Source organism: Bos taurus, chromosome 5, assembly GCF_002263795.3.
Source record: "Bos taurus isolate L1 Dominette 01449 registration number 42190680 breed Hereford chromosome 5, ARS-UCD2.0, whole genome shotgun sequence".
NCBI classification, from domain to species: Eukaryota; Metazoa; Chordata; class Mammalia; order Artiodactyla; family Bovidae; genus Bos; species Bos taurus.
Window position 1 is genome coordinate 57,705,639 of NC_037332.1, and position 24,798 is coordinate 57,730,436.

General features: G+C 37.3%; 2 protein-coding genes and 1 pseudogene across 2 annotated transcripts; 2 read left to right on the top strand and 1 right to left on the bottom strand.

Moving 5' to 3' along the window:
- The first annotated feature begins 330 nt into the window (after positions 1–330).
- OR6C267 (olfactory receptor family 6 subfamily C member 267) lies at positions 331–1,266 on the top strand. Its single transcript, NM_001390711.1, has one exon. The coding sequence runs from the start codon at positions 331–333 to the stop codon at positions 1,264–1,266; it is 936 nt and encodes a 311-aa protein (NP_001377640.1).
- OR6C369P (olfactory receptor family 6 subfamily C member 369, pseudogene) lies at positions 13,067–14,009 on the top strand (annotated as a pseudogene).
- Positions 18,479–19,405, bottom strand: OR6C4 (olfactory receptor family 6 subfamily C member 4). Its single transcript, NM_001390206.1, has one exon. It carries the CDS (start codon positions 19,403–19,405, stop codon positions 18,479–18,481), a length of 927 nt encoding a protein of 308 aa, NP_001377135.1.
- Positions 19,406–24,798: the final 5,393 nt, after the last annotated feature.

The window sequence follows — 24,798 nt, forward strand, 5'->3', positions numbered from 1 at the left end:
TATGATGTAGTATTATCATTAAAGCCATCTTATTAAGGAAGACAGTGGGAGCACAGATCGGTTCAATGACCTTCCCAAGGTTTCTCATGCAGTAGAGGACAGAGATATGATTGAACTCACACAAAATGCTTTTATCTTCCCTGTGGTACATTCAGTGGCTTTTGAGGGCATCATTCCATGAAAGATGAATCAAGTTATAGAAGGAAATGCATGTGACTGATTTAATTGTCATTAAAGGCATCATTTGATCCTGTCTTATTTTGAAATTGTTCCTCAGATCCAATTTCTGTGACTTTCATGTGAGGATTAGACAATACTACCAAGTCAGTGATGAGAAACCATTCAGCAATAACAGCATTTATCATACTGGGTTTGACAAATGACACACAACTAGAGATTTTGATTTTTGTCTTTTTGTTGGTCACATATATGTTAAGTGTAATTGGGAATCTGACCATAATTTCTCTCATCTTTGTGGATCCTCATTTAAAAACAGCTATGTATTTTTTTCTTCAAAATTTCTCTTTCTTAGAAATCTCATTCACAACGGCCTGTGTGCCCACATACCTCTACATCATATCAAGTGGGGACAAAATGATCACCATCAATGCCTGTTTCAGCCAAATCTTTTTTATTGTCCTTTTTGGAGCTACAGAATTTTTCCTCTTGACTGTGCTGTCTTATGACCGCTACTTGGCCATCTGCAAACCCCTTCACTACATGAGCATCATGAACAGCAGAGTCTGCAGGAGCCTCATTCTCTCTTGTTGGGTATCTGGCTTCTTGATTATCCTTCCACCCTTTGGCCTGAGTGTTCACCTGGAATTCTGTGACTCTTTTATTGACCATTTTTTCTGTGATGCTTCTCCAATACTGAAGAATGCATGTTCAGATACATGGTTCATAGAGCAGCTGGTTATATTCTGTGCTGTTTTGACCTTTATAGCAACTCTTGTGTGCATAGTTCTGTCCTACATATACATTATTAGGACAGTTCTAAGATTACCCTCTGCTCAGGAAAGGAAAAAAGCCTTTTCCACGTGTTCTTCCCACATGATTGTGGTTTCCATCACCTATGGCAGCTGCATTTTTATGTATGTGAAACCTTCAGCTAAGGATGAAGTGGCCCATAATAAGGGAGTTTCTCTGCTGACTACATCTATTGCCCCTATGTTGAACCCTTTCGTTTATACCCTGAGGAATAAACAAGTAAAGCAGTCTTTCCATGGCATTCTTAAAAGGTTAATATTTTATTCAAAAAAGTAGCAGAACAGTACACCGGAAACTCTAAAGTAACATATCTGTCATTGGTATGTGGGTGGCAATTTGTGCCATGAGAGTGACATATTTGGGCAAGCATTAAAGAAAACTGAGAACATCTAAGAAAGAATCCGGAAGGAACTAGCATTATGTAGCTAAGCGTTTTTCTAATCCTCTGAAACTGCTAACCCTTTCTATATCTGCCCAATCTGCAATTTAACAATTCCACTTAGCATTCTCAAATTCATTAGTTTTGCACATGTAACCTATTCTGGACATATCACTGCTTTTCCCTCTTTGCAGTAAAATCTATTTTGAAGTTCCTTTATTTTTCAAGAGAAGTATGTCAATTTTCAGGAAATGTAAGCAGCCTTAATTTTAACTTTAAGCCTGTCAATGTTGCTTCACAATAAATAATATGTTAAATTTATATAACTTCAGTTCAGTTCAGTTCAGTCGCTCAGTCGTGTCCGACTCTTTGCGACCCCATGAATCGCAGCACGCCAGGCCTTCCTGTCCATCACCAACTCCCACAGTTCACTCAAACTCATGTCCATCGAGTCAGTGATGCCATCCAGCCGTCTCATCCTCTGTCATCCCTTTCTCCTCCTGCCCCCAATCCCTCCCAGCATCAGAGTTTTTTCCAATGAGTCAACTCTTCACATGAGGTGGCCAAAGTACTGGAGTTTCAGCTTTAGCATCGTTCCTTCCAAAGAAATCCCAGGGCTGATCTCCTCCAGAATGGACTGGTTGGATCTCCTTGCAGTCCAAGGGACTCTCAAGAGTCTTCTTCAACACCACAGTTCAAAAGCATCAATTCTTCAGCGCTCAGCCTTCTTCACAGTCCAACTCTCACATCCATACATGACCACAGGAAAAACCATAGCCTTGACTAGATGAACCTTTGTTGGCAAAGTAATGTCTCTGCTTTGAATATGCTATCTAGGTTGGTCATAACTTCCCTTCCAAGGAGTAAGCATCTTTTAATTTGATGGCTGCAGTCACCTTCTGCAGTGATTTTGGAGCCCCCCAAAATAAAGTCTGACACTGTTTCCACTGTTTCCCCATCTATTTCCCATGAAGTGATGGGACCAGATGCCATGATCTTTGTTTTCTGAATGTTGAGTTTTAAGCCAAATTTTTCACTCTCCTCTTTCACTTTCATCAAGAGGCTTTTGAGTTTCTCTTCACTTTCTGCCATAAGGGTGTTGTCATCTGCATATCTGAAGTTATTGATATTTCTCCTGGCAATCTTGATTCAAGTTTGTGTTTCTTCCAGTCCAGCGTTTCTCATGATGTACTCTGCATATAAGTTAAATAAGCAGGGTGACAATATACAGTCTTGACATATTCCTTTTCCTATTTGGAACCAGTCTGTTGTTCCATGTCCAGTTCTAGCTGTTGCTTCCTGACCTGCATACAAATTTCTCAAGAGACAGGTCAGGTTGTCTGGTATTCCCATCTCTTTCAGAATTTTCCACAGTTTATTGTGATCCCAACAGTTATTTTAATATCCCTTCCTATCTGAATGTAAGATCAATAAATGTATCTAAAATGAAGATAGAAACAACTGGCCACCCCCTTGGCAATACATAAAAATTGTAACTACATAGTCTTTAGAGTTTATGGATATATTTCCTCCTCCTCTAGGGCACTTAAAAAAGGCAGATACCAAGCAAAAATCATTGGATTAAAGCATCAGATGGTGGTGAAACAGTAAGGATCTGAAAGTCCAGGAATTTGCAAAGGGCAGAACTGTTGAATGGTGAACTGAATGCATGCGGCTACTTTTGGCCTTTAGAGGTCTTTTCAGAGTCATGGCTGTGGTGGGTTAATGGTTGTTTCATATTTTTCAATCTCATTTTCACATTATGAGATGTAATTTACTTCTTCTCCCCTTTAACCTGCCTGGGTCTATGTTTTTGATCATGAGAGTGTGGTAGAAGTGAAGTTGTATGACTTAAGAGATAAGAAACTTTGCAACTTCTACCTTCTTTTTTGGGAACACCCTCCCTGGGGAGTAGAATCCAGGTGCCAAATGAAAAGTCTGAAAAACCTTAATCTTGCCAAGCAGTGAGGAAACATAAGCTAACCTCATGGAAAGACCATAAAAAGATGCCTGGGCAGCCCATCTCTTCCAGGCTTCTCAGCTTCGGTGTCAGACACTTGAATGAAGATGACATTTTAGATAAACAGTCCACTGCAAGCCTCGTGTCATTCCAACCCAACTTTTTGTCTGATTACAGCTCAATGACAGACTCAAGTGAGATCTGAAACTGTGTCCCCCTAAAACTGAGTTCCCTTGACAAGTTAATGATTAAACTCTCTATCCAAAACTTTATTTCCTTTCTTTTCTCACCCTTGTTCACTTTGGGATTGAAGAGTAGCAGAGAAAAGGGGACAAGCAGGATCCCAAGTGGACACTCCAGGGTCAAAGCCTTTCTGTGTTCCATGTTTCTTGTTTGTAGAAAAAGACCTTGATCTCCTAGAGCTTCACTGAGCTCCAAAGAGCAGACTTGAAAAGTTACTAATTAGTGAGTGAGGGAATGGGGAAAGAGAAGTGTTGCAGGAAGGGGGATTATTTCCAGGGCCTAAATACGGGCTCTTGTCTAACACTCAGAAATGAATTGTCTGAGGAGACACATGCACTAGCCAAGCAAGAGACTTTACTGAGAAGGGGTGCTCAGGTGGAGAGCAGGAGGGTAGAGGAACCCAGGAGGGCTGCTCTTCCATGTGGCTTGTAGTCTCGCATTTTATGGAGGTGGGATTAGTTTCTGGATTGTCTTTGGCCAATCATTCTGACTCAGGATCCTTCCTGGTGGTACATGCATTGTTTAGCCAAGATGTATTCCAGCAAGGAGGATTCTGGGTGGTGGCAGGACACATGGTATCTCCTTTTGACCTTTCCTGAACTCTTCTGGTGTGCGGTGGCTTGTTAGTTCCGTGTTCCTTATTAGGACTCCTGTCATAAAATGACTCATGAAATGATTACTCAGCCATCTCCCCAGTGTACAAATGCCTCCCCTAGAAGTCCTAAAGGTAGCTCTGGAGAATCCCCCCGCTCCCCATCTCCCTGCCTGCTATTTTGTTTGCTTTTCTGCCACATAACTCTCAGACCGCTGCCATCAGGCAGCCCATTCTCAGTCCCTGATGGCCTCAGATTGCCATCAGCCCACACCTGGTGATGTTCCCTCATCTTCAGAGAAGATGATGAGGGAATATAGAGCCATATCAAAGGTTCAGGAACTAAGGATCTTCTGTTTCTGTTTTGTATATAAGAACATTTGTGTGTGTGTGTGTGTGTGTATATATATATATATATATATATATATATATATATATATTTTAGATTCCACATATAAGTGATAAAAATTTGTTTTTCTCTGTCTGGCTTACTTCACTTAGTATAATAATCTCTAGGTCCATCCATGTTGCTGCAAATAGCAGTATTTCATTCTTTTTTTAATGGCTGAGTTATATTCAATTTCATATATATATATATATATATATATATATATATATATGTCTTCTTAGACCAATTGTCTGTAGATGGACACTTGGGATGCTTCCTTTGTCTTAGCTATTGTAAATAGTCATGCTCTGAACATCAGGGAACATGTGTTTTTTCAAATTATGGTCTTCTCTGGGTATATATTGAGGAGTGGAATTGCAGCATCATATGATAACTCCATTTTATGTTTTCTGAAGAAATAATTCTTTTGGTTATTTCAGATGTATATATATGGGTTTGCGGTAAAGAACCTGCCTGCCAATGCAGGAGATGTCAGAGACATGGGTTGGATCCCTGGGTTGGGAAGGTCCCCTGGAGGAGGGCATGGCAACCCACTCCAGTATTCTTGCCTGAAGGGTCCCGTGGACAGAGGAACCTGACAGGCTACAGTTGATGGGATCGCAAAGAGTCAGACACAACTTAGTGACTGAACGGCAGCAACAACACCACCTCTCTGCATGTTATCTGTCTTAGAAACCCAGGTTAATGTCTCCTTGTTTATTTTTCATGATTTGGCAAACTTGGTGCTGTCTTGGGGGACTCCACCTGGTGGGATCTAAACACTTCACAAGGAGAAAGGATAGCTTCATATCCTTGGTGCAGGGAACATACCCTTCAGGGATGTTTGTGGGAATGATTAAAAGTGGAAAAGCTAATTAGGAAACAATGTAATCAGGTCCTGTGAGGTTTTAAAAACATCATCTAATAGAAAGGATTTGGAATTTCTAACAACTTCAGTCAATAGGAGTAAAATGGAGCCAAGTTTGGAATTTAAAGCTTTCTAGTAGTACTTAAAAAAACTGAAATAAAATAAGAAAAGTGAATTTAAATTGCATATTTTCTTTATATCAATATATTTAGCATAATACATTCATAATAATGTTGTTAATAAATGATAAAAAATATGAAAAAGAAGTGTATATATATTCATAACTGAATCACTTTGCTGTGTACCTGAAACTAATATGATGTTGTAAATCAACTGTACGCCAATTAGAAAATAAAGAAAAGAACATCAGTTATCTGCTTGGAAGTTATGGCAGGGAGGATAAATCCAGAACATTTGATTATTTTTTCTCCTCATTAGCATGAATATGAAAACATTATTTAATGTTCATCATCATTATTATTATTATAAAATATTAAAATATTATTTAATAGATATTGGCAAATAGCATCTCATGAGAGACTTTCCTTTGCCAAGTAGGTCCTAAAAATGTTCTCAGAGTTTCTGTTGTAATCTTTTTGCTTACATTATAATGTCTGTTTAAATGATTCTCTTTGTAAAAGTATAAAAGTCAGTATTTCAGCAAAAGTTGTCATGCAAAGCTCTATGCCTGACACTATCCTGAGAAATGGGTATAGGAGAGAGTACAAGGTATTTGAGTTCCTTTCCCAAGTGGAATTTATAGTTGGTGGTAAGTGAGGGGAAGACAGATAATTTCAGAATTTGTTGATTATTAGGAAAAGATGAAAAACAGCTGGTGCAACTTTTAGTAACTAAATGATGAGAGGCCTCACTAAATCTGATGATCACGGGGGTACCTAGAAATAGGTGACCTTTGAACCAAGCCCACAGTGACAAGAGGCATCCAGGAGCATGCATACAGGAGAAGAATAATCTAGAAAGATGTCTCAGTGTGTGCAATGGCTCAGAGCAGGGCTTCCTTGAGGATCAGAGAGAAAACCAGATGATTAGGGAAGAGTCAGGGAGAGAATGATTGGAGATGGTTAGGAAGCAATGGCTCATGAGTAATAAGAAGGTGCTGTTGCATTTTAATAGGGAGAGACATGGACTAATTTACCTTTTAAAAATGTCTCTCCAGCTTCCACAAAGGAAAATATTTAGAGAGGGGATGAGAGGGTACACTGAAGATCAGTTGACAGAGAGGATGGGGATTTTGCTCCATGTGCTGGTACTGGTAAGCTGTTGTTGGATTATAGATGTATTTTAATGTAGAAAATACAGTATTTGCTGATGTACTGGTGTGAGGAAGACGGAAAATAGGGAGCCAAATATATTTCTTAAGTTTTACATTGAATACTTGGTTGACAGTGTTGCTAAAACTGAGATCAAGGGGAGGAAAATGGGTGGGAAACTGAAGAATTTCATTTTGTGAATGTTAAAGGAGGCATTTGACATACAAAAGGAATTCTATATATATTTTATCTATTGCATCACCATCATCATTATCATCACCTGAACATCAATAAGAATTAGATGTCACTGAAATAACATGATTAATAAGGTCACCTTGGGACAGTATGTAATGTAAACGCAAGAGGGCAGTATGGTCCTTTATTTTTTGATAATTTGTATAAGGGAAGTGGTGGCTCCCCTGGTGGCTCAGAGGTTAAAGTGTCTGCCTGCAATGCAAGAGACCCAGGTTCAATCCCTAGGTTGGGAAGATCCCCTGGAGAAGGAAATGGCAACCCACTCCACTGAGAAGGAGGGAGCACTGAGCTAAGGATTTCAAGGGTGTGGTAATAAAGAAGCTAGGAGTAAAAAGAGTTTTTGAGAACCTGTTTAAGAGTAATTGAGTTTGAAATAAGTGAAGATTAATGAGTGGTTACTGCATTTGATTACTCCTTGGAAGGAAAGTTATGACCAACCTAGATAGCATATTCAAAAGCAGAGACATTACTTTGCCAATAAAGGTCCGTCTAGTCAAGGCTATGATTTTTCCAGTGGTCATGTATGGATGTGAGAGTTGGACTGTAAAGAAAGCTGAGTGCCTAAGAATTGATGCTTTTGAACTGTGGTGTTGGAGAAGACTCTTGAGAGTCCCTTGGACTGCAAGGAGATCCAACCAGTCCATTCTAAAGGAGATCAGTCCTGGGTGTTTTTTGAAGGAATGATGCTAAAGTTGAAACTCCAGTCCTTTGGCCACCTCATGCGAAGAGTTGACTCATTGGAAAAGATTCTGATGCTGGGAGGGATTAGGGGCAGGACGAGAAGGGGACGACACAGGATGAGATGGCTGGATGGCATCACTGAGTCGATGGATGTGAGTTTGAGTGAACTCTGGGAGTTGGTGATGGACAGGGAGGCCTGGCGTGCTGCAGTTCATGGGGTCGCAAAGAGTTGGACATGACTGAGCGACTGAACTGAACTGCATTTGATATCAAGGAAGTGACTGTTTCTTTTGATAAAAGAATATTTGATGGTATAGAACTGTGAAGGCGAGATTGATGAATAGTAGAAAGTATAGTGTAGAGTAGAAAGAATAGTAGAGTAGAGTAGAAAGAGTAGTAGAGTAGAAAGAGTAGAAAGAATAGTGAAAGGAAGGGTCACTATTTAACAGATATGGTTTCAGTTATGCAACATGAATATGACCTAGAGCTGTGCCGTACAATATAGTGTCTGTAGTCAGCAATACTTAAACATTTAAGAGAGCAGATCTCATCTTGTGTTCTTACCAGAATATAAAATCTAAATAGAGGAGCAGGAAACATTAATTTCTAAAAACAATCCAAGTACTTCCTGTGAGAAAAAAAGAGCAGGTAGGCAGCAAAGAGATGAAAAGCTGAAAATTCTTTGGAGGAAATTTGCTGTTAAATGGAGGAAAGAAAATTATGAAACGATAGATAGGCAGTAAGGTAGTATGAGGGTTTTTCTTTAAATTCTTTTTTTTTTCCAACTACAATTTTATTTTATTTTTAAACTTTACAAAATTGTATTAGTTTTGCCAAATATCAAAATGAATTGGAAATTATTTTAAATTTACAGAAAACTTGCAAAATTAGCATTTATGTCAAGAATATGTGAATATCCAGGTGTACCCATTGTTAATATTTTCCCCATTTACTTTGCTATTTGCTGTCTAATTTTCTTCATAATTCTCTTCCCTGATGGCTCAGATGGTAAAGAATCTGCCTGCAGTGTGGGAGACGCGGGTTCAATCCCTGGGTTGGGAAGATCCCCTGGAGAAGGGAATGGCAATCCACTCCAGTATTCTTGCCTGAAGAATCCCATGGACAGAAGAGTCTGGTGGCCTACAGTCCACGGGGTTACAAAGAGTTGAACATGACTGAGTGCCTAACACTTTTGCTTTTTCTCTTCACAATAATTTTTTCATGATATATATGAAGGAAAAATATTTTCATCATCACCCTTCACTGCTGCATCCCTAGACAATTTACTGTGTAAGTCCAAAGAATTGAGAGATTTACTTGCAAAGTCATAGTACTGTTCAGTAAATTTAAAACTTAGATACAATAGTTTTTCCTAATTTGTCACCCATATTTCCATTTTGCACTAACCCAATATTATAATATTTTGTTCCCTTTTACCTAGTATCCACATTAGATAAAATATTGGATTTAGTTGTCATGATTGGCTGCTTATATTTGGCGCATCATGTGCGTATATATTTTAAAGATATACATTTTTGCAGAAAGCAGTCTCTCCTCACCTCCTTTTTTCAATAGAATTTCCTCAGTTTGCTTTTCTCTGATGATCCTTCATAGTTATATTCAGGTTATTTATCCTCGGCCAGAGTACTACCGGAGAAGGCAATGGCGACCCACTCCAGTGTTCTTGCCTGGAGAATCCCAGGGACAGGGGAGCCTGGTGGGCTGCCGTCTGTGGGGTCGCACAGGGTCGGACACGACTGACACGACTTAGCAGCAGCAGAGTACTATCAGTTCAGTTCAGTCTCTCATTTGTGTCCAACTCTTTGTGACCCCATGGACTGCAGCACTCTAGGCTTCTCTGTCCATCGCCATCACTTGTCTATCACCATTAGAGTACTACACCCATGGTATTTTATTGTTTTCAAGGAGACACTTCTGATCACTATGTCTGATTCCTATCTGCCTTTTCCATTGTATAATCATAACAGTTCCCTTAACTAATAAGCAGTCTATGGGCATATACCTTATGACCATGCAAGTATTCTACTTCTCAACAAAAATTTCCCCTCATTTTTGCATTTATTGATATTTTTTGCCTGATTTAGTCTTTTTTTTATACTTCAGTTTTTTATTATTATTATTTAAATTTTATTTATTTTAATTAGAGGCTAATTACTTTACAATATTGTATTGGTTTTGCCATACATCAACATGAATCCGCCATGGGTGTACAACGTGTTCCCAATCCTGAGCTCCCCTCCCACCTCCCTCCCCATACCATCCCTCTGGGTCATCCCAGTGCACCAGCCCCAAGCATCCTATATCCTGCATCAAACCTGATTTAGTCTTAAGTGATTCTAAAGGACTGATGTCCAACTCTGACAATCAACGTGTATTTATTTGCTTATTCCTATAATAGATATAAAATAATGTCAGCCTAACTTTTCCCAAAAGTTTGATTTTACCACCAAAATCTCAAACTCAGAACTTTTTTTACTAAAAATAGTTCAGAATTTATTTACAATTCTTCGTGCCCTCCTTTCAGACTGAGACTGAAGATGTATGGTTAAGTAATTTCTGTCTCTTATCTCAGTTTTATTGAGATATAATTGACATATAACATTGTATTAGTTTTAGGTATATAATGTAGTGATGATATTTTGCGTATTTGATACTATAAAATGATTGCCATAAGTTTAGTCAAGTTTACCATTTCACATTTTTTCCATATTTCATTGTGGTTGGAAAAGATATTTGATGTGATTTCAATGTGCTGAAGTTTATTAATAATTGTGGCCTAACATATGATCTTTCTTAAAGAATATTCTAGTTTTGCTTGAAAAGAATGTGTATTCTGCCCCTTTGGGATGGAAGCTTCAGTAAATATTAAGTCCATCTGGTCTAATGTGTAGTTTCAGTTTAATGTTTCAGTATTGACTTTCTGTCATGATGATCTATCCATCCATGATTGATTGTGGGGGATTAAAATCTTCAACTATTACTGTATTGCTGTCTATTTCTCCCTTTAGGTCTGTTATTTGTTGAGTCCCACGTTGGGTGCATAAATATTTACAAATGTTATATTCTTTTATTTGATTGACTTTGTAATCGATATATAAACATCTCTTATTACAGACTTTTTATTAATGTCTGTTTGATATAAGTATAGATACCTCTGCTTTCTTTTGATTTCCATTTTAATGAAATATCATCCTCTAATACTTTCAGGTTGACCTTAAAAGTGAAGTGAAAGTTTTGTAGGCCTCATACATACAATTAGGGCTTTTTGTTTTTAAGATGTATTCAGCCGCTTTATTTTTTAAATTGAGGTATGGTTGATATACCACTCTATTTTGTTTGTTTTTTTTTTTGTTTTTTTTAAATTTTATTTTATTTTTAAACTTTACATAATTGTATTAGTTTTGCCAAATATCAAAATGAATCCGCCACAGGTATACATGTGTTCCCCATCCTGAACCCTCCTCCCTCCTCTCTCCCCATACCATCCCTCTGGGTCGTCCCAGTGCACTAGCCCCAAGCATCCAGTATCGTGCATCGAACCTGGACTGGCAACTCGTTTCTTACATGATATTTTACATGTTTCAATGTCATTCTCCCAAATCTTCCCACCCTCTCCCTCTCCCACAGAGTCCATAAGACTGTTCTATACATCAGTGTCTCTTTTGCTGTTTTGTTTTGTTTTTTGACTGTTTTTTGGTTGGAGAAATGTCAACTGACAGTCAAAGTAATTGTTGATAAGTATCAACTTAGTATTACCATTTTGTTATATGTTTCCTTCTGTTTTGTAATTCTTTTTTCCTTTTGTCTTCTCTTGTTTCCTCCCTTTGTGACTGGATGATTTTCTGTAGCGATATACTTAGATTTCTTTCTCTTTCTCTTCTGTGTGTCTATTGCATGTTTTTGCTTTGAGTTTACCCTAAGACTTATAAAAAAACTTACATTTGTAACAGTCTATTTTAAGTGAATAACAACATGAATTTGAAAGCATAATCTCAGTTTTATTCTTCCTCCAAAACAATATGTTGATAAATTTGGATTAGTTCTTTTTCTTCTCTGTGATTGTAACGGTTAAGGTATTTATTTGAGATAGAAATGGGTTAATTTTTTTCAAATTGCTTTCAGTTTTATGTCCTTCCTCCCATCTTTCTTGACTGAAATTGTTTTTGTTTCTGAATGTCTAAATTAACATTTCTAAGTAGCAAATCTCTGTGAAAACTATATGAAACATTATGATAGAAATGTATGATAAATGTATGAAAAAAATTGTATGTGGAAAACCATAAAAAATTTGTATGTTGATGAAATTAATCCTGAAGTGTGGAAGAAAATACTGATGGAACAAATCTACCTGAAAAGCTAAAGGCATTTTTGATTTCTTGTGAAGGCTGAGTTTTGCATGTATATTCACTGGTGAACTTAATTAATAAACATGTACCAATTATAGTACCAATGTTATGTAATGAATCTAGTAATGAATGGAGTAAAGGCTAACTTTAAAAAAAAGAATTACAATTTATGTGCGAGAGAATCTGATCCATGAGTTTCTCATGCAGGAAAAAATTTGTTGCTGTTTTTAGATTTATTTTAATTAACAGTATTAAAATTTTCTACTTCTAAAGATATTTAGATATCTACTTTTTTTTTTTACAGGCCATAGACCATTTCTAATCATCAAATTTATTAACCCAGAATTATAATGTATAAAAAAGCTAAATACATTTTTGAGATTATCAAACTGGCTTTATTTGGCAAAACTAATACAATTTTGTAAAGTTTAAAAATAAAATAAAATTGTAGTTGGAAAAAAAAAAAGAAAAAAAAGAAAAAAAATTCCACTTATACAGTGCTTATCATCTCCTATGTATCACTGTAAGATTGTTATGCCTTATCTCATTTAACTCTCACAATATGGGGAGAGGTAATAAACAGAGAAAAATCTATGCTTGTAAAGAATACAAAAGTTAATTTTACCTACTATAATATGACTGTCTTAAACTTATTTTCTCTCTGAGAAATAAATGTTCTAATGGGCAGCAAAAAAAACAAAAAACAAAAAACAAAAAATGCTACAATGTAGTATTATCATTAAACTCATCTTATTAAGGATGAAATTGGGAGCACTGATTGGTTAAGTGACTTTCCCAATGTTGCTCATATAGTAGATGACAGAGATATGATTAGAAACCACAAAAAATATTGCTAGCTTCCGTGTGGTATATCAGCTCTTCTGTGGTCCATTCAGTGGAGTTTGAGGTCATCATATCATGAAAGATGAATTATCAGGTTACAGAAGGAAATGCATGTGATTGGTTTAATTGTTATTTGTAGTTATTTTGATCCTGTTATATTTTGAAATTGTTCCTCATATCCAATTTCTGTGTTTTTTATCTGAAGATTGGGCAATATACAGAGTCAGTGATGAGAAACCATTTAGCAATAATAATATTCATCATACTGGGTTTGACAAATGACCTACAACTAGAGATTTTGGTTTCTATCTTCCTGTTGGTCACATATATGTTTAGTGTCATTGGGAATCTGACCATAATTTCTCTCATCTTTGTGGATTCTTGTTTTAAAACAGCTATGTATTTTTTTCTTCAAATTTCTTTTACTTAGAAATCTCATTCACAATGGCCTGTGTGCCCAAATACCTCTACATCATATCAAGCAGGAACAAAACCATCACCACCAGTGCCTGCTTCAGCCAGATCTCTTTTACTGTCCTCTTTGGGGCTACGGAATTTTTTCTCTTGGCTGTGATGTCCTATGACCACTATGTGCCATCTGCAAACCTCTGCATTATATGACCATCATGAGAGTAGAGTCTTGGAAGTCTTATCCTCTGTTGGGTATCTGGCTTCTTGATTATCCCTCTTCCCCTTGGCCTGAGTCCCTACCTGGAATTCTGTGACTCTGTTATTGACCATTTTCTCTGTGATGCTTCTCCAACACTGAAGAATTTATGTTCTGATACATGGTTCTTAGAGCAGCTGGTTTTATTCTGTGCTGTGTTGACCTTTATAGTGACCCTTGTGTCTGTAGTTCTGTCCTACATATGTATCATTGGATGATTCTAAGTTTATCTTCTGCCCAGGAAAGGAAAAAAGCCTTTTTCCATGTTTCTTCCCACATGCTTGTGGTTTCCATTATCTATGGCAGTTGCATTTTTATGTATGTGAAACCTTTAGCTAAGGATGAAGTGGCCAATAATAAGGGAGTTTCTCTGCTCACTATATTGTTGCCTCTGAGAAATAAATTTCTCATTTATCCCCTGAGAAATAAACAAGTGAAGTGCTCTTTCTATGGCATTCTTAAAAGATTTCTTTTCATTCAAAGTAGTAGTAGAACAGCATACTGGGAATTCAATCAAATCATGCTCTCACTCCCCCTGCTGCAGCAGGGTCCCTAGTAGAGCCTTGCCTGAAAAAAAAAAAAAAAAAAAAAAGGAAAATCAAAGATATATCATGAGAATATAGATGGAAATTGAAGTCATGAGAAAACACATTTTGATAAGCATGAAACAGAGTTGAGAAGAAAGAACGCTGAAGGACCCAGCATAAGGGCATGAACGTTTCTCTTCTCTGAAACTGCTAAAACCTCTCTCTTCTTAATTTGGAATTCAGCCAATTCTTCTTAGTCATTTCAAATATGCATCTGTCATGAGACTTGTGTGTCACTTTTGGTATTTATCACTTCTTTCCCTATTTGCTATAGATTCTGTTTTGAGGAGTCTTCCCTTTTCAAGAGGAAAATATGTGAATTTTCAGGAAATGTAAAGCTCTCTTCTTCCTCAGACCAGCCTTGTCAATATGTTGCAGTATAGCCTTTGAAGATTATTGATAGATGTCCTCCTTGAGTAATTGCTCAAAGAACAACTAGAAAAGCCAAAATACAACACAAAAACCATTGGCTTAAAGTACTCAGGTTGCTGCTGAAACAAGATTCTGCAAATGGTGGAACTGTTGAAGAGGCAGTTGATTGTATGCAGCTACTTCTGCCCTTAGAGGCATTTTCAGATTCATGGCTGTGATGAATTAAAGATTGCTTCACATTATTTAATGTCAGCTTCTCCATCAGGGCACAAAAGTTTTCTTTTCTCTGTTTTGGCTTGGCTGGGTTTATGCTCTGCTAGTCTATAATCTGTGATGAGAGTGTAGTAGAAGTAATGCAACAATGGCTGATCAGTCTACAGCAGCCCCACAACTGGGATCCTTGAAATTAACTGTCATTTTGTCAGGATTTTGGACCATCTGCAGTTGACATTTGTGCACGTATTGACACAAAGCCACCCAGTAATCAGCTGGTAATCAAAATATGTGATGGACATTTTACATACTCAAGTGTTTATAGCTGATACTCTGAATGTCTTTTGGAACTAAATGTTTTAAGTAGGGAAATATTTCTACTATTTATACGGGATGTTCCCAATAAGCAACTCCCACCATTTGGATAGTGGTAATGAGATGAGTGCATAACCTGAGTGTATGACCTATCAAGTGGTTGATGCATATAATAAACAAATATAAATGAAAGCAAAAGTGCTCAAGAAAATCATCCAAATAATTTTACAGACTGCTCTCCAATCAAGTAAGTTAGTCTTTTTTTCCTTTTTTTGGTAGAGGGAGGTATTTATCATTTATTCATTGTGATAAATGAAGTTCAGGCATTTCCTTTGCAATACAAGGTAGGAAATATTCAGTTCTAGAGAAAAGTGAAAGTGAAAGCCCCTCATTTGTGTCCGACGCTTTGTGATCTCATGGACTGTACAGTTCATGAGATTCTCCAGGCCAGAATACTGGAGTGGGTAGCCTTTTCTTTCTCCAGGGGATCTTTCCAACCCAGGGATGGAACCCAGGTCTGCCTCATTGCAGGTGGATTATTCACCAGCTGAGCCACAAGGGAAGCCCCCCAGTTCAAAACAAACATACCACCAAAATAGCACTTTTTCTCCACTCCATTTCATAAATTACATTCAAGCAACAACTGCTTTAGAATACAAATAGATATGAATGACATTTTGCATTTTGATTAATATGTCTTAGTTTTGAACACATTTCTGAAACTTTGATATTAGTGCCTAAATTTTTTTGCAGGACCAAAGTACTATTTATTTATTTGGCTGTGCTGGGTCTTAGTTTATGGCACGTGGGATCTTTGATCTTTAGTTGAGGCATAGAGGATCTAGTCCCCTGATCAGGATTTGAACCTGAGACCTCTGCATTGGGAAAGCAGAGTCTTAGCCATTGGACCACCAGGAAACTTCCAAAGTGCTATTTTTAAGCCTTACCCTTAATTACCATTTCTTTCCTTTCATTTCATAATTACCAGAGTACATGAAAGTAAAATTTATATTCTTAATAAAGTAGCAGACTGTTGTATGTTTCTTCTTCATCTCATTTATACTCAGAGATATCCAGGTCACATGGGGTTGATGGTAGCCTAGTCCTAACAATCTGCTGCCAAGTGTTCTGCCTTGCTTTATCAAATGTGTGAATAATCTAGCTATCCAAGGATGCAAGTGGATTAAGAGGAATGGAAATAAACTGGTCTTGTTGCACAGGGATTTCAAATCAAATGACCAGCATTTTTACAGTCCTGCTTATGTTAAACCAATCAATTTAATGCTTATTCTTACTAGTTAAGCCTGAGTTTCTTGAAAAGGACATTGATTATATTGACATCCATATTGTTATAATGGATGTCATTTCTTAAACATAATAATGACTTACAAATTTTATGCCTATTATTTTATTTAATTCTCAAAACTACCCTATAAGATAGACACTATATTATCCACATTTTAGAGTTGAGAAAAATAAGCTTTAGGTAGGTGAAAAACTGTTCCAAGTAGACTTGGGTAGAAGGTTGAAAATCTTGGATTTGAACTAAAGCCTGTATTTTCAACCACTATATGGCATTGTCTTCCATTTCACCACGGGCTTTGGTAGAAATGTGGGTATGGGGGAAGTTAATGATTCAGGTGTGATCATTTGAGAACATTTCTCTATTAATTAATAATTCAGTAAATTTGGAATAAATTAAAAGGCATCATTAATACCTAGCTCAAAGGGTAAAGAATCTGCCTGTTATGCAGGAGACCAGGGTTCAATCCCTGGGTTGGGAAATTCCTCTGGAGAAGGGAATGGCAATCTACGCCAGTATTCTTGCCTGGAGAACTTCAAGGACAGAGAAGCCTGGCAGGCTACAGTCAGTGGGGTCGCAAAGAGTCAGACACGACTGAGCAACTAACACAATCCCTAGCTTAGCCATCAAACCCAGATATTCAAAATAACCATGACTTACAAAAAAGGTCATTTATTAAAAATATTATACACTCTTCACTATCTTCTGTGGTTTTGGAAATTTTCTCTCATGGTCAGGCTGGTACAGTTTTTCCCTTAAGTGATTAAGAAGCATCATTCCACTCAATATTATTACCACATATAAAACATGTGAATACATCAGATGATGCTCCATTTGCATCTCAATCAGCATTCTGCAATGAATTAGGGTGTTACTAAACTATGTATAAATAATCAGCTTTCCAAATGTCCTAAGTTCCATTGACATTGAGTTCCTACCATCACCTCTTCAAATTCAGTTTGTTGTTACCTAAAATCCATGTGTGGAATTCTTGGTAGGGTAGTCTGTTCCCAGTTGGTTGTGAAGATTCATAATTTGGAACATTCTAGATATAAAACTGTGTGATACTTTATATTTTTTTCACTTTATGAAACAGGTACCATTGGTTATGTAAAAAAAGCAAAAATTTGGGGAAAAGTTGAAAGAATGAAGCCATATCACAAAATTTGTCCTTTATAAACCTAACAAAAGTAAACAAAAAGATGAAAATTAAATTGTGATTGAAAAAATTTTTTTCAAAGATTACCAAAGAGAGAGAGAGACAGAGTGGGTAACTCAGTCATTGACTTAGAAAGATGTCAGCTATGATCAGCAACAACAGGTAAGAGGATGGAAACCTTGCCTTTAGAACTCTAACCACAACTTCTAGAGAATGAATGTGTAAGTTGACAAAATCTTGAGAGTTTTTGCCTCATTTGGAGAAAAGTGGACCTAATTTACAGGAGGATGGTAGTTTCAATGGCTACAGTTGTAAGATAAATGAAAAAGAGAAGGAGAATAAAAGATATTTTCACTTTAATAGAAGCATGGCTCCACAGCTCCATAATGAACAGTAACGCGAGATTTCTTTAGAAACAATGCTCATAGCATCACTTCCTTTCTTAAAACATCTCTTGGCTCACCAATGTCCAGTTCACTCCAGAAAACAGCTAATTCTTTCCAGTTGTTCTTTTTAGACTTTCTCATTCATCCTTCTCTATTAACACTTACCATATTCTTTTATTTTTTGTAAACTTATGACTTGGGGCTTCCCAGGTAGAGCTAGTGGTAAGGAACCCATATGGTAATGCAGGAGACATAAGAGATGCTGGTTCAATTCCTAAGTGGGGAGGACCCCGTGGAGGAGGGCATGACAACCCACTCCAGTATTCTTGCCTGGAGAATGGCACGGAAAGAGAAGCCTGTCAAGCTATAGTCCATACTGTCACAAAGAGTCAGATATGATTGAAGCAACTTAGCGCACACGCACGCACACAAGCTTATGACTTATAAGTAAACTGCAAACTTGACAATTTACAGTTTATATACATTTCTATCACATTACACCATAGATTCCCTGAAATCAAGACATATGCCTTTCATATTTTTATCCTTAAGTGCCAGGTCAGCACTTGAATTATGGTAGACACTCAATACCTATTTACTAAATGAAGTATATCTTTCCTTGAAGTGTATTTTGTTTTGTTAAAGCTTTACAATCTTTTTGATGGTGTCCTTGAAGGCTTGTTTCACTTGCTGATTTCTTAGAGTGTAAATGAAGGGATTTAACAAGGGAGTAATTGAAGTAATGAGCACGGCTATTCCTTTGTTGAAAGCACCTTCTTCTTTTGCAGAAGGATTAATGTACATAAACATGCAGCTGCCATAAGAGAGCGAGATGACAATCATGTGGGAGGAACAAGTGGAAAAAGCCTTTGCCCTTTGCTGAGCAGAAGGAATCCTCAGAATGGTCCTGATAATATATGTATAAGAAAGTGTCACCAGCACCAGAGTAACCACCAAAGTCAGAACTGCCAAGGAGATGACCATCAGTTCTAAGAGGCTTGTGTCTGAGCAGGCGAGCTCCAGGAGGGGCCCATAGTCACAGTAATAGTGATTCAGAACATTGGAGGCACAGAAATCCACCTGGCTCATTAAGATGATTGGGGGAAAGATAGCCAGGAATCCCCCTAGCCAGGAGCAGAACACAAGTTGTATGCAGACTCTGCTGTTCATGACGGTCAGGTAGTGCAGGGGTTTGCAGATGGCCACATAGCGGTCATAGGACATAGAAGCCAGGAGGTAAAACTCTGTTGCCCCAAGAAATATAGCAAAAAAATATTGAATCAAGCATCCAACAAAGCTGATGGCTTTATTTCCTGTTGTCATGCTGGTCAGAAATCTGGGAATAAAAATGGATGTGAAGGAAACTTCTAAGAAGGAGAAATTCCGAAGGAAGAAATACATGGGGGTTTGGAGGTGAGAATCTACTAGAGTGAGAATGATGATAGTCAGATTTCCTAGGACACTTAGCATGTAGGTGAGAAACAGAAAGATGAATATCAGTGCCTGGACCTCAGGTTGATTTGTGAGGCCCAACAAAATAAACTCAGTAAATGTTCGGTTTTTCATTGTTGACCTTCAGTAGATCTAAAGGGAATAGGTGAAAATGATGAAAACTAAAGTTTTTTGGGGCTGGGGACATAAAGCTCATTGTAATCAACAGAATCAGATCATATATAACTCTCCATCCAGTTGGGCCAAACCAGTGTCCATTGGACTAGACTTGTTCCATGGGAGCCCCCCTGTTGCTCATGTATGACCTTATTCCTAAAGTCTTTGTAATTCCTCAAGTTGATCTATTCCTGCACACATAAGAGAATTATTACAGAATAATTACTTAATTTTTTCCAGAAGAATAAATTTTTGTACCCATCTTTTCCTTCCAAAATGTTTACAAGTTCTCCATATTGAAGTCATATTTCTCTGACTCTGTTAATCTCATACTTCTGGGCACTTGGTAGAAATATCTCTGTCTGATTCTATTTTCTGTGCTTCCCTCTCCCCTCTGGTGCTTTCCCTATACTATTTCCCCTTCCCTGTAATATTCCCCCTCCTTGTACTATTTAATGTTTAGATGGATACCTGCCATAGATCCTCATCTCCATTACTATATAAATCTCTGACTTCCCTTGTTCCAGCAACCAATAGAAATTTCCCCAAGTAGATAATTCTGAGGATCTTGATGCATAACTGATATTTCTAGACCCTTCCCCCTTCCCAGGTGGCACATTTGGTAAAGAATCTGCCTGCTCATTGCAAGATACACAAGAGATACGGGTTTGACTCCTGGTATGGGAAGATTCCCCTGGAGTAGAAAATGGCAACCCACTCCAGTATTTTTGCCAGAAAATTCCATGGACAGAGGAGCCTGGTGGGCTACAGTACATGGGGTCACAAAGAGTTGGTCATGATTAAGCATGCACACACCAATTCTTTTGTAGGGTGAATTTGTAACAGTGCTTTAGGACTTAAAGACCTTTAGTTCAATATTCTATCATTTTATTTTGACTACATGAGCAAGTTTAAGGCATTAATAAATCATATTCATTAGCATTTACTTTTATTTCTCTGCCATTTTCAAAGTCTCCTATACACTGATTTGGACTATATTTCTGAGAATAGAAGTCTTGAGAGATCCACAGACAGCATCTCAGAGTAGATTTTGCTCAAAGCCTCAAAGAGTCCTCAGTGGCAAACCAAGGATGATCAATTTATCATGCTTCAAATTTTCTTGGCATACAGAACCCAGGAAGAGGAACACTCATGTTTCTGACAATGAGTCCTTGTACATAAATTGGTAATCCCCAAGGAAGCAAATTTTACTGGTGGTATCCTGTGTGCCTCTTTAGGTTTTTCTGATTAAGAAGCAGAAACAAGGTAAAATACCACTCTAATTCACACGTGTAAGAGTAAGGAAAATTAGACCCTCACAATCATTTTTGTCAACCTCTCCATTATTCCATATAGCTTTTGGAGGTATTGACCTATATCCTGCTACAACCCTGCCTTCCTTGTCTGTACTAACCTGTGGTCTTTGGCAAATGCTTCATTTTCATCCAGATTTTCACAGTTGGAGGATTTAATCGATCCATATTTATAGAATAATAGCATCATTCACTTTAAAACATTCAGTATTCTCACCCTCATTGATCTGATTGACTGTAGTGGGCTGTTTACCTTGTTGTCCCCTAGAGGTAAATCAAAGGTGAGATGTGCCATGTGAGTCTCTGAGTTGTATAAAATTTGGTATTTTTTAAAATTGGCTTCCCATCCACATTCAATTATTCTTTCAATGGAAGTACCCAAGTTTTTAGAGCTTAACTGGGAAGGAAGTGTATTACTTCCATTCTTTGAATCTGAATCAGAATCAAATCACAGTTTCTGAGACATAGAGTCCTTCACATGTATACTAAAAAAAAGAGCAAATAATCACCCCCTTCTCCTGGCAATAATAGAATTAAAAAAGAGGACTTTAATAAGCTGAAAATGTTTCTGTTCTAAGAAAGATTATTGCAGAGTCCTTAGAAGGCAGGATATGGGTGGGCTTCTTTGCAGTTTCTGTGTTCATTAGAGTGACATGGACTTTATTTGCTCTTTTTAGAGCAGGCACATGGGGATCAATTTCTTAAAGAAGTTAAAGATGCCCTGTGGACCCAAGTATAAAAGGTGCAAATAAACCTCAGTTGACAGCTTGGAGAACAAGTTGTAAACATGTGGCTGAGGAGAGAAGTTCCTGAGAGACCATAAGGGTGTCATGAAAGAATCTGCCACAATCATGAGGTTTGTGATGTTGAGAATGATGGAGTGAGAACCCAGGGGATTGGTGCGCCTGCCCGAGTCATTATTCCCATTATTTTTCCCTTTAATAAACTAGTTGGCCAGTGCTCAGACTTGATATAAATGAGTGTCACTTCACAGTGGATTATCATAACCTTGGGGCTTCCCTGGTGGCTCAGTGGTAAAGAACCCATCTGCCAATGCAGGAGATATGGGTTCGATCCTTGGGTTGGGAAGATCCCCTGGAGAAAGAAATGGCAAACCAGTCCAGTATTCTTGTCTGGGAAATCCGATGGACAGAGGAGTCTGGTGGGCTATGTCCATGGGGTCTCAAAAGAGTTGGATACGAATTAGCAACTAAACAACAACAACAACAACTTTAATGCCATGATATCCTCCATTAAGATCTGCATACTTATTATTTCTGAAATTAATACTCCATCCAATCAGCACCTGGAAAATATTTTTCTATGGAAGATTTGATTTTATGTATACATTCTAGAGTTCTACAGGCTCTCAGAAACTATTTGTCTTCACCTTCTGAAGGAATAGTATGTTTTCACTTGCCTCCCTGTGAGATATTCCAACAACCTTGCCTATTGCACATAACTCTGCAGGCAAGATCTTAACCACACCCAACTTATTCCAGGAATACAGCTGTGACATCATATTGATAACATCCTTCTGCAAGGAAATTCAAACAATGCTTTCACATGGGCTAAACAAAATTTTTCATAGAACTTTCTGATCAGAATTGGTCCACTGCATCGTATAAAATTCAAGGCCCCGCTACTGCACTAAAATTTCTGAACAATACTCCTCAGCCCAGGAATGGTTTATACCTGATGTATTAAGGACCCAATTCTCCAGTTTTATCAGCATTTGCTATTTTAAAGGAATCTCAGTATTTATATGCTTAATTGGTTCTCAGAAGCAACATGCTCCTCATTTAGGAATTTGATTTCAGTCCATTATGCTGCTTCTTGCAAATAGACTCACTTTGTTTAGCTTTAAAAATTAATTAATTAATTTTAGAATTAGCATAATTGAATACAACATTGCATTCATACAAGATAATGAGTAGATATTTATATATATATATTACAAAATAATCACCACAATAAGCCTAATTAATATCTGTCATGTACATAGTTATAGAATTTTTTTTTCTTGTGATAAAAGCTTTTTAAGATAGACTCTCCTAGCAACTTTCAAATATACAATACAGTGCCAATAACTATATAGTACATCTCCATAACTAATTTATTTTATAACTGGAAGTTTGTAGATTTTGGCTCTCTTTACTCATTTATACCAGCTCCATCCCCCACCTTTGGCAATCACCTGTCGGTTCTCTGTATCTATGAGTTTAATTTTATTTATTGATTTACAAAAATTTTTATTAGAGAATAGTTGATTTACAGTGCTATTAGTTTCAGGTGTACAGCAAATTGGCTCAGTTATACAAACACATATCTGCTCTTATTTAGATTCTTTTCCCATATAGGTCATTACAAAGTATTGAGTAGGGTTCCCTGGGCTATACAGTAAGTCCTTAATAGTCATCTATTTTACTTTTTATTAAATGTTTTGTTTTGTGTTAGAGTATATCCAGTTAATGTGATAGTTTCAGGTAGACCAAGGCAAAGGGACTTAGCTACATACACACACACACACACACACACACACATGTATATATATGTACATATATGTATATGTATATATACACATATATACACATGTATCCATTCTCCCCCAAACTCCCCTTCCATCCAGGCTGAAACATGACATTAAACAGAGTTCCCTGTGCTATATAGTAAGTCCTAGTTATCTATATTATATATAGTAGTAGTGTGTACATATTAATCCCAGTCTCCCAATTTATCACTCTCCCCCTTATCCCACCTGGTAACCGTAAGTTTGTTTTCTATATCTGTGACTCTATTTCTGTTTTTTAAAGTATGTTCATTTGTATTTTATTTTTAGATTCCGTACGTAAGGAATATCATATGATATTTGTCTTTCTCTGCTTGTCTTACTTAAATTAGTATGATAATCTCTAGATCCATCCATATTACTGCAAGTGGCATAATTTCATTCTTTTTAATGGCTGAGTAATATTCCATTGTTTCTATCTATATACACCACATCTTCTTTATTCATTCTGTTGATGGGCATTTAGTTTGCTTTCATATCTTGGCTATTGTAAACAGTGCTGCAGCGAACACATGTAAGTGAGATCAAGCATTATTTGTTTTTCTCTGTATGATATATTCCACTTAGCATAATGGCCTTATGGTCTCTCTATGTTGTTGCAAATGACAAGATTTTCTTCTTTTTTATGGCTAAATAGTTGTATATATCGTATTTTCTTAATTCATTCATCTGTTAGAGGATGCTTAGGTTGTTTCCATATCTTGGCTATTGTAAATAATGCTTCAATGAATGTGGGGGCACAGGCACCTTTTCAAGTTAGTGTTTTCATTTTCTTCAAATAAATACCTAGAAGTGGAATTGATAGATCATATGATTTTTTTATTTTTAAAATTTTGAGGAAACTCTATACTGTTTTTCATAGTGGCTGAATATAAGTTGGCTTGCTCTGAATGGCTTGCCACCCCAAACCAAAAAGCTCTAAATTGCAATAAAACAGGCACTTCTATCAGTGTCATTCAACCACCCCAACCCCCCAAACTTCTTCACTGGAGAGGCTTTGGCTACCTTATCTTGTTCATTTTGGAGTCCCTGAATCAATCATTGTTCATGGGTTTCTGCTACAAAAAACTGCCTTCTCTGGCTGCACATTTCACAACCTTAGGATGGCAACTGTTGGCTGTATAGTGGATCTTTCTTGGAATAAGTGCTTTTACAAATCCTGAACCTTTGACTCTGCACCCAGTTGTTCATTATGCCTTGGGTCTTTGAGGCACCACCCCACAAACTTGGCATGGCCACAGAGGCCTCATTATTCAAATGAAAATGCTACTTAGAGAGCCAAACCCGGGCCTTCTGGCAAATCTCACCACAGGAGGAAATGATTTCCATGTCCTCAATCCTTTGCTAGATGCAGTGGTGCCTGAAGAGGTCACCCCTCCCCCATATCCATTGGTCATTTGGGGAGCCTCTTGGGATTAACTGAGTGATCAGAAAGTGAAATTTGTATACTTTATAGATTCAGCACCAAC

Coding starts and splice junctions, on each gene's coding strand:
- OR6C267 (NM_001390711.1), top strand. CDS start 331: ATGAGAAACCATTCAGCAATAACAGCATTTATCATACTGGGTTTGACA.
- OR6C4 (NM_001390206.1), bottom strand. CDS start 19,405: ATGAAAAACCGAACATTTACTGAGTTTATTTTGTTGGGCCTCACAAAT.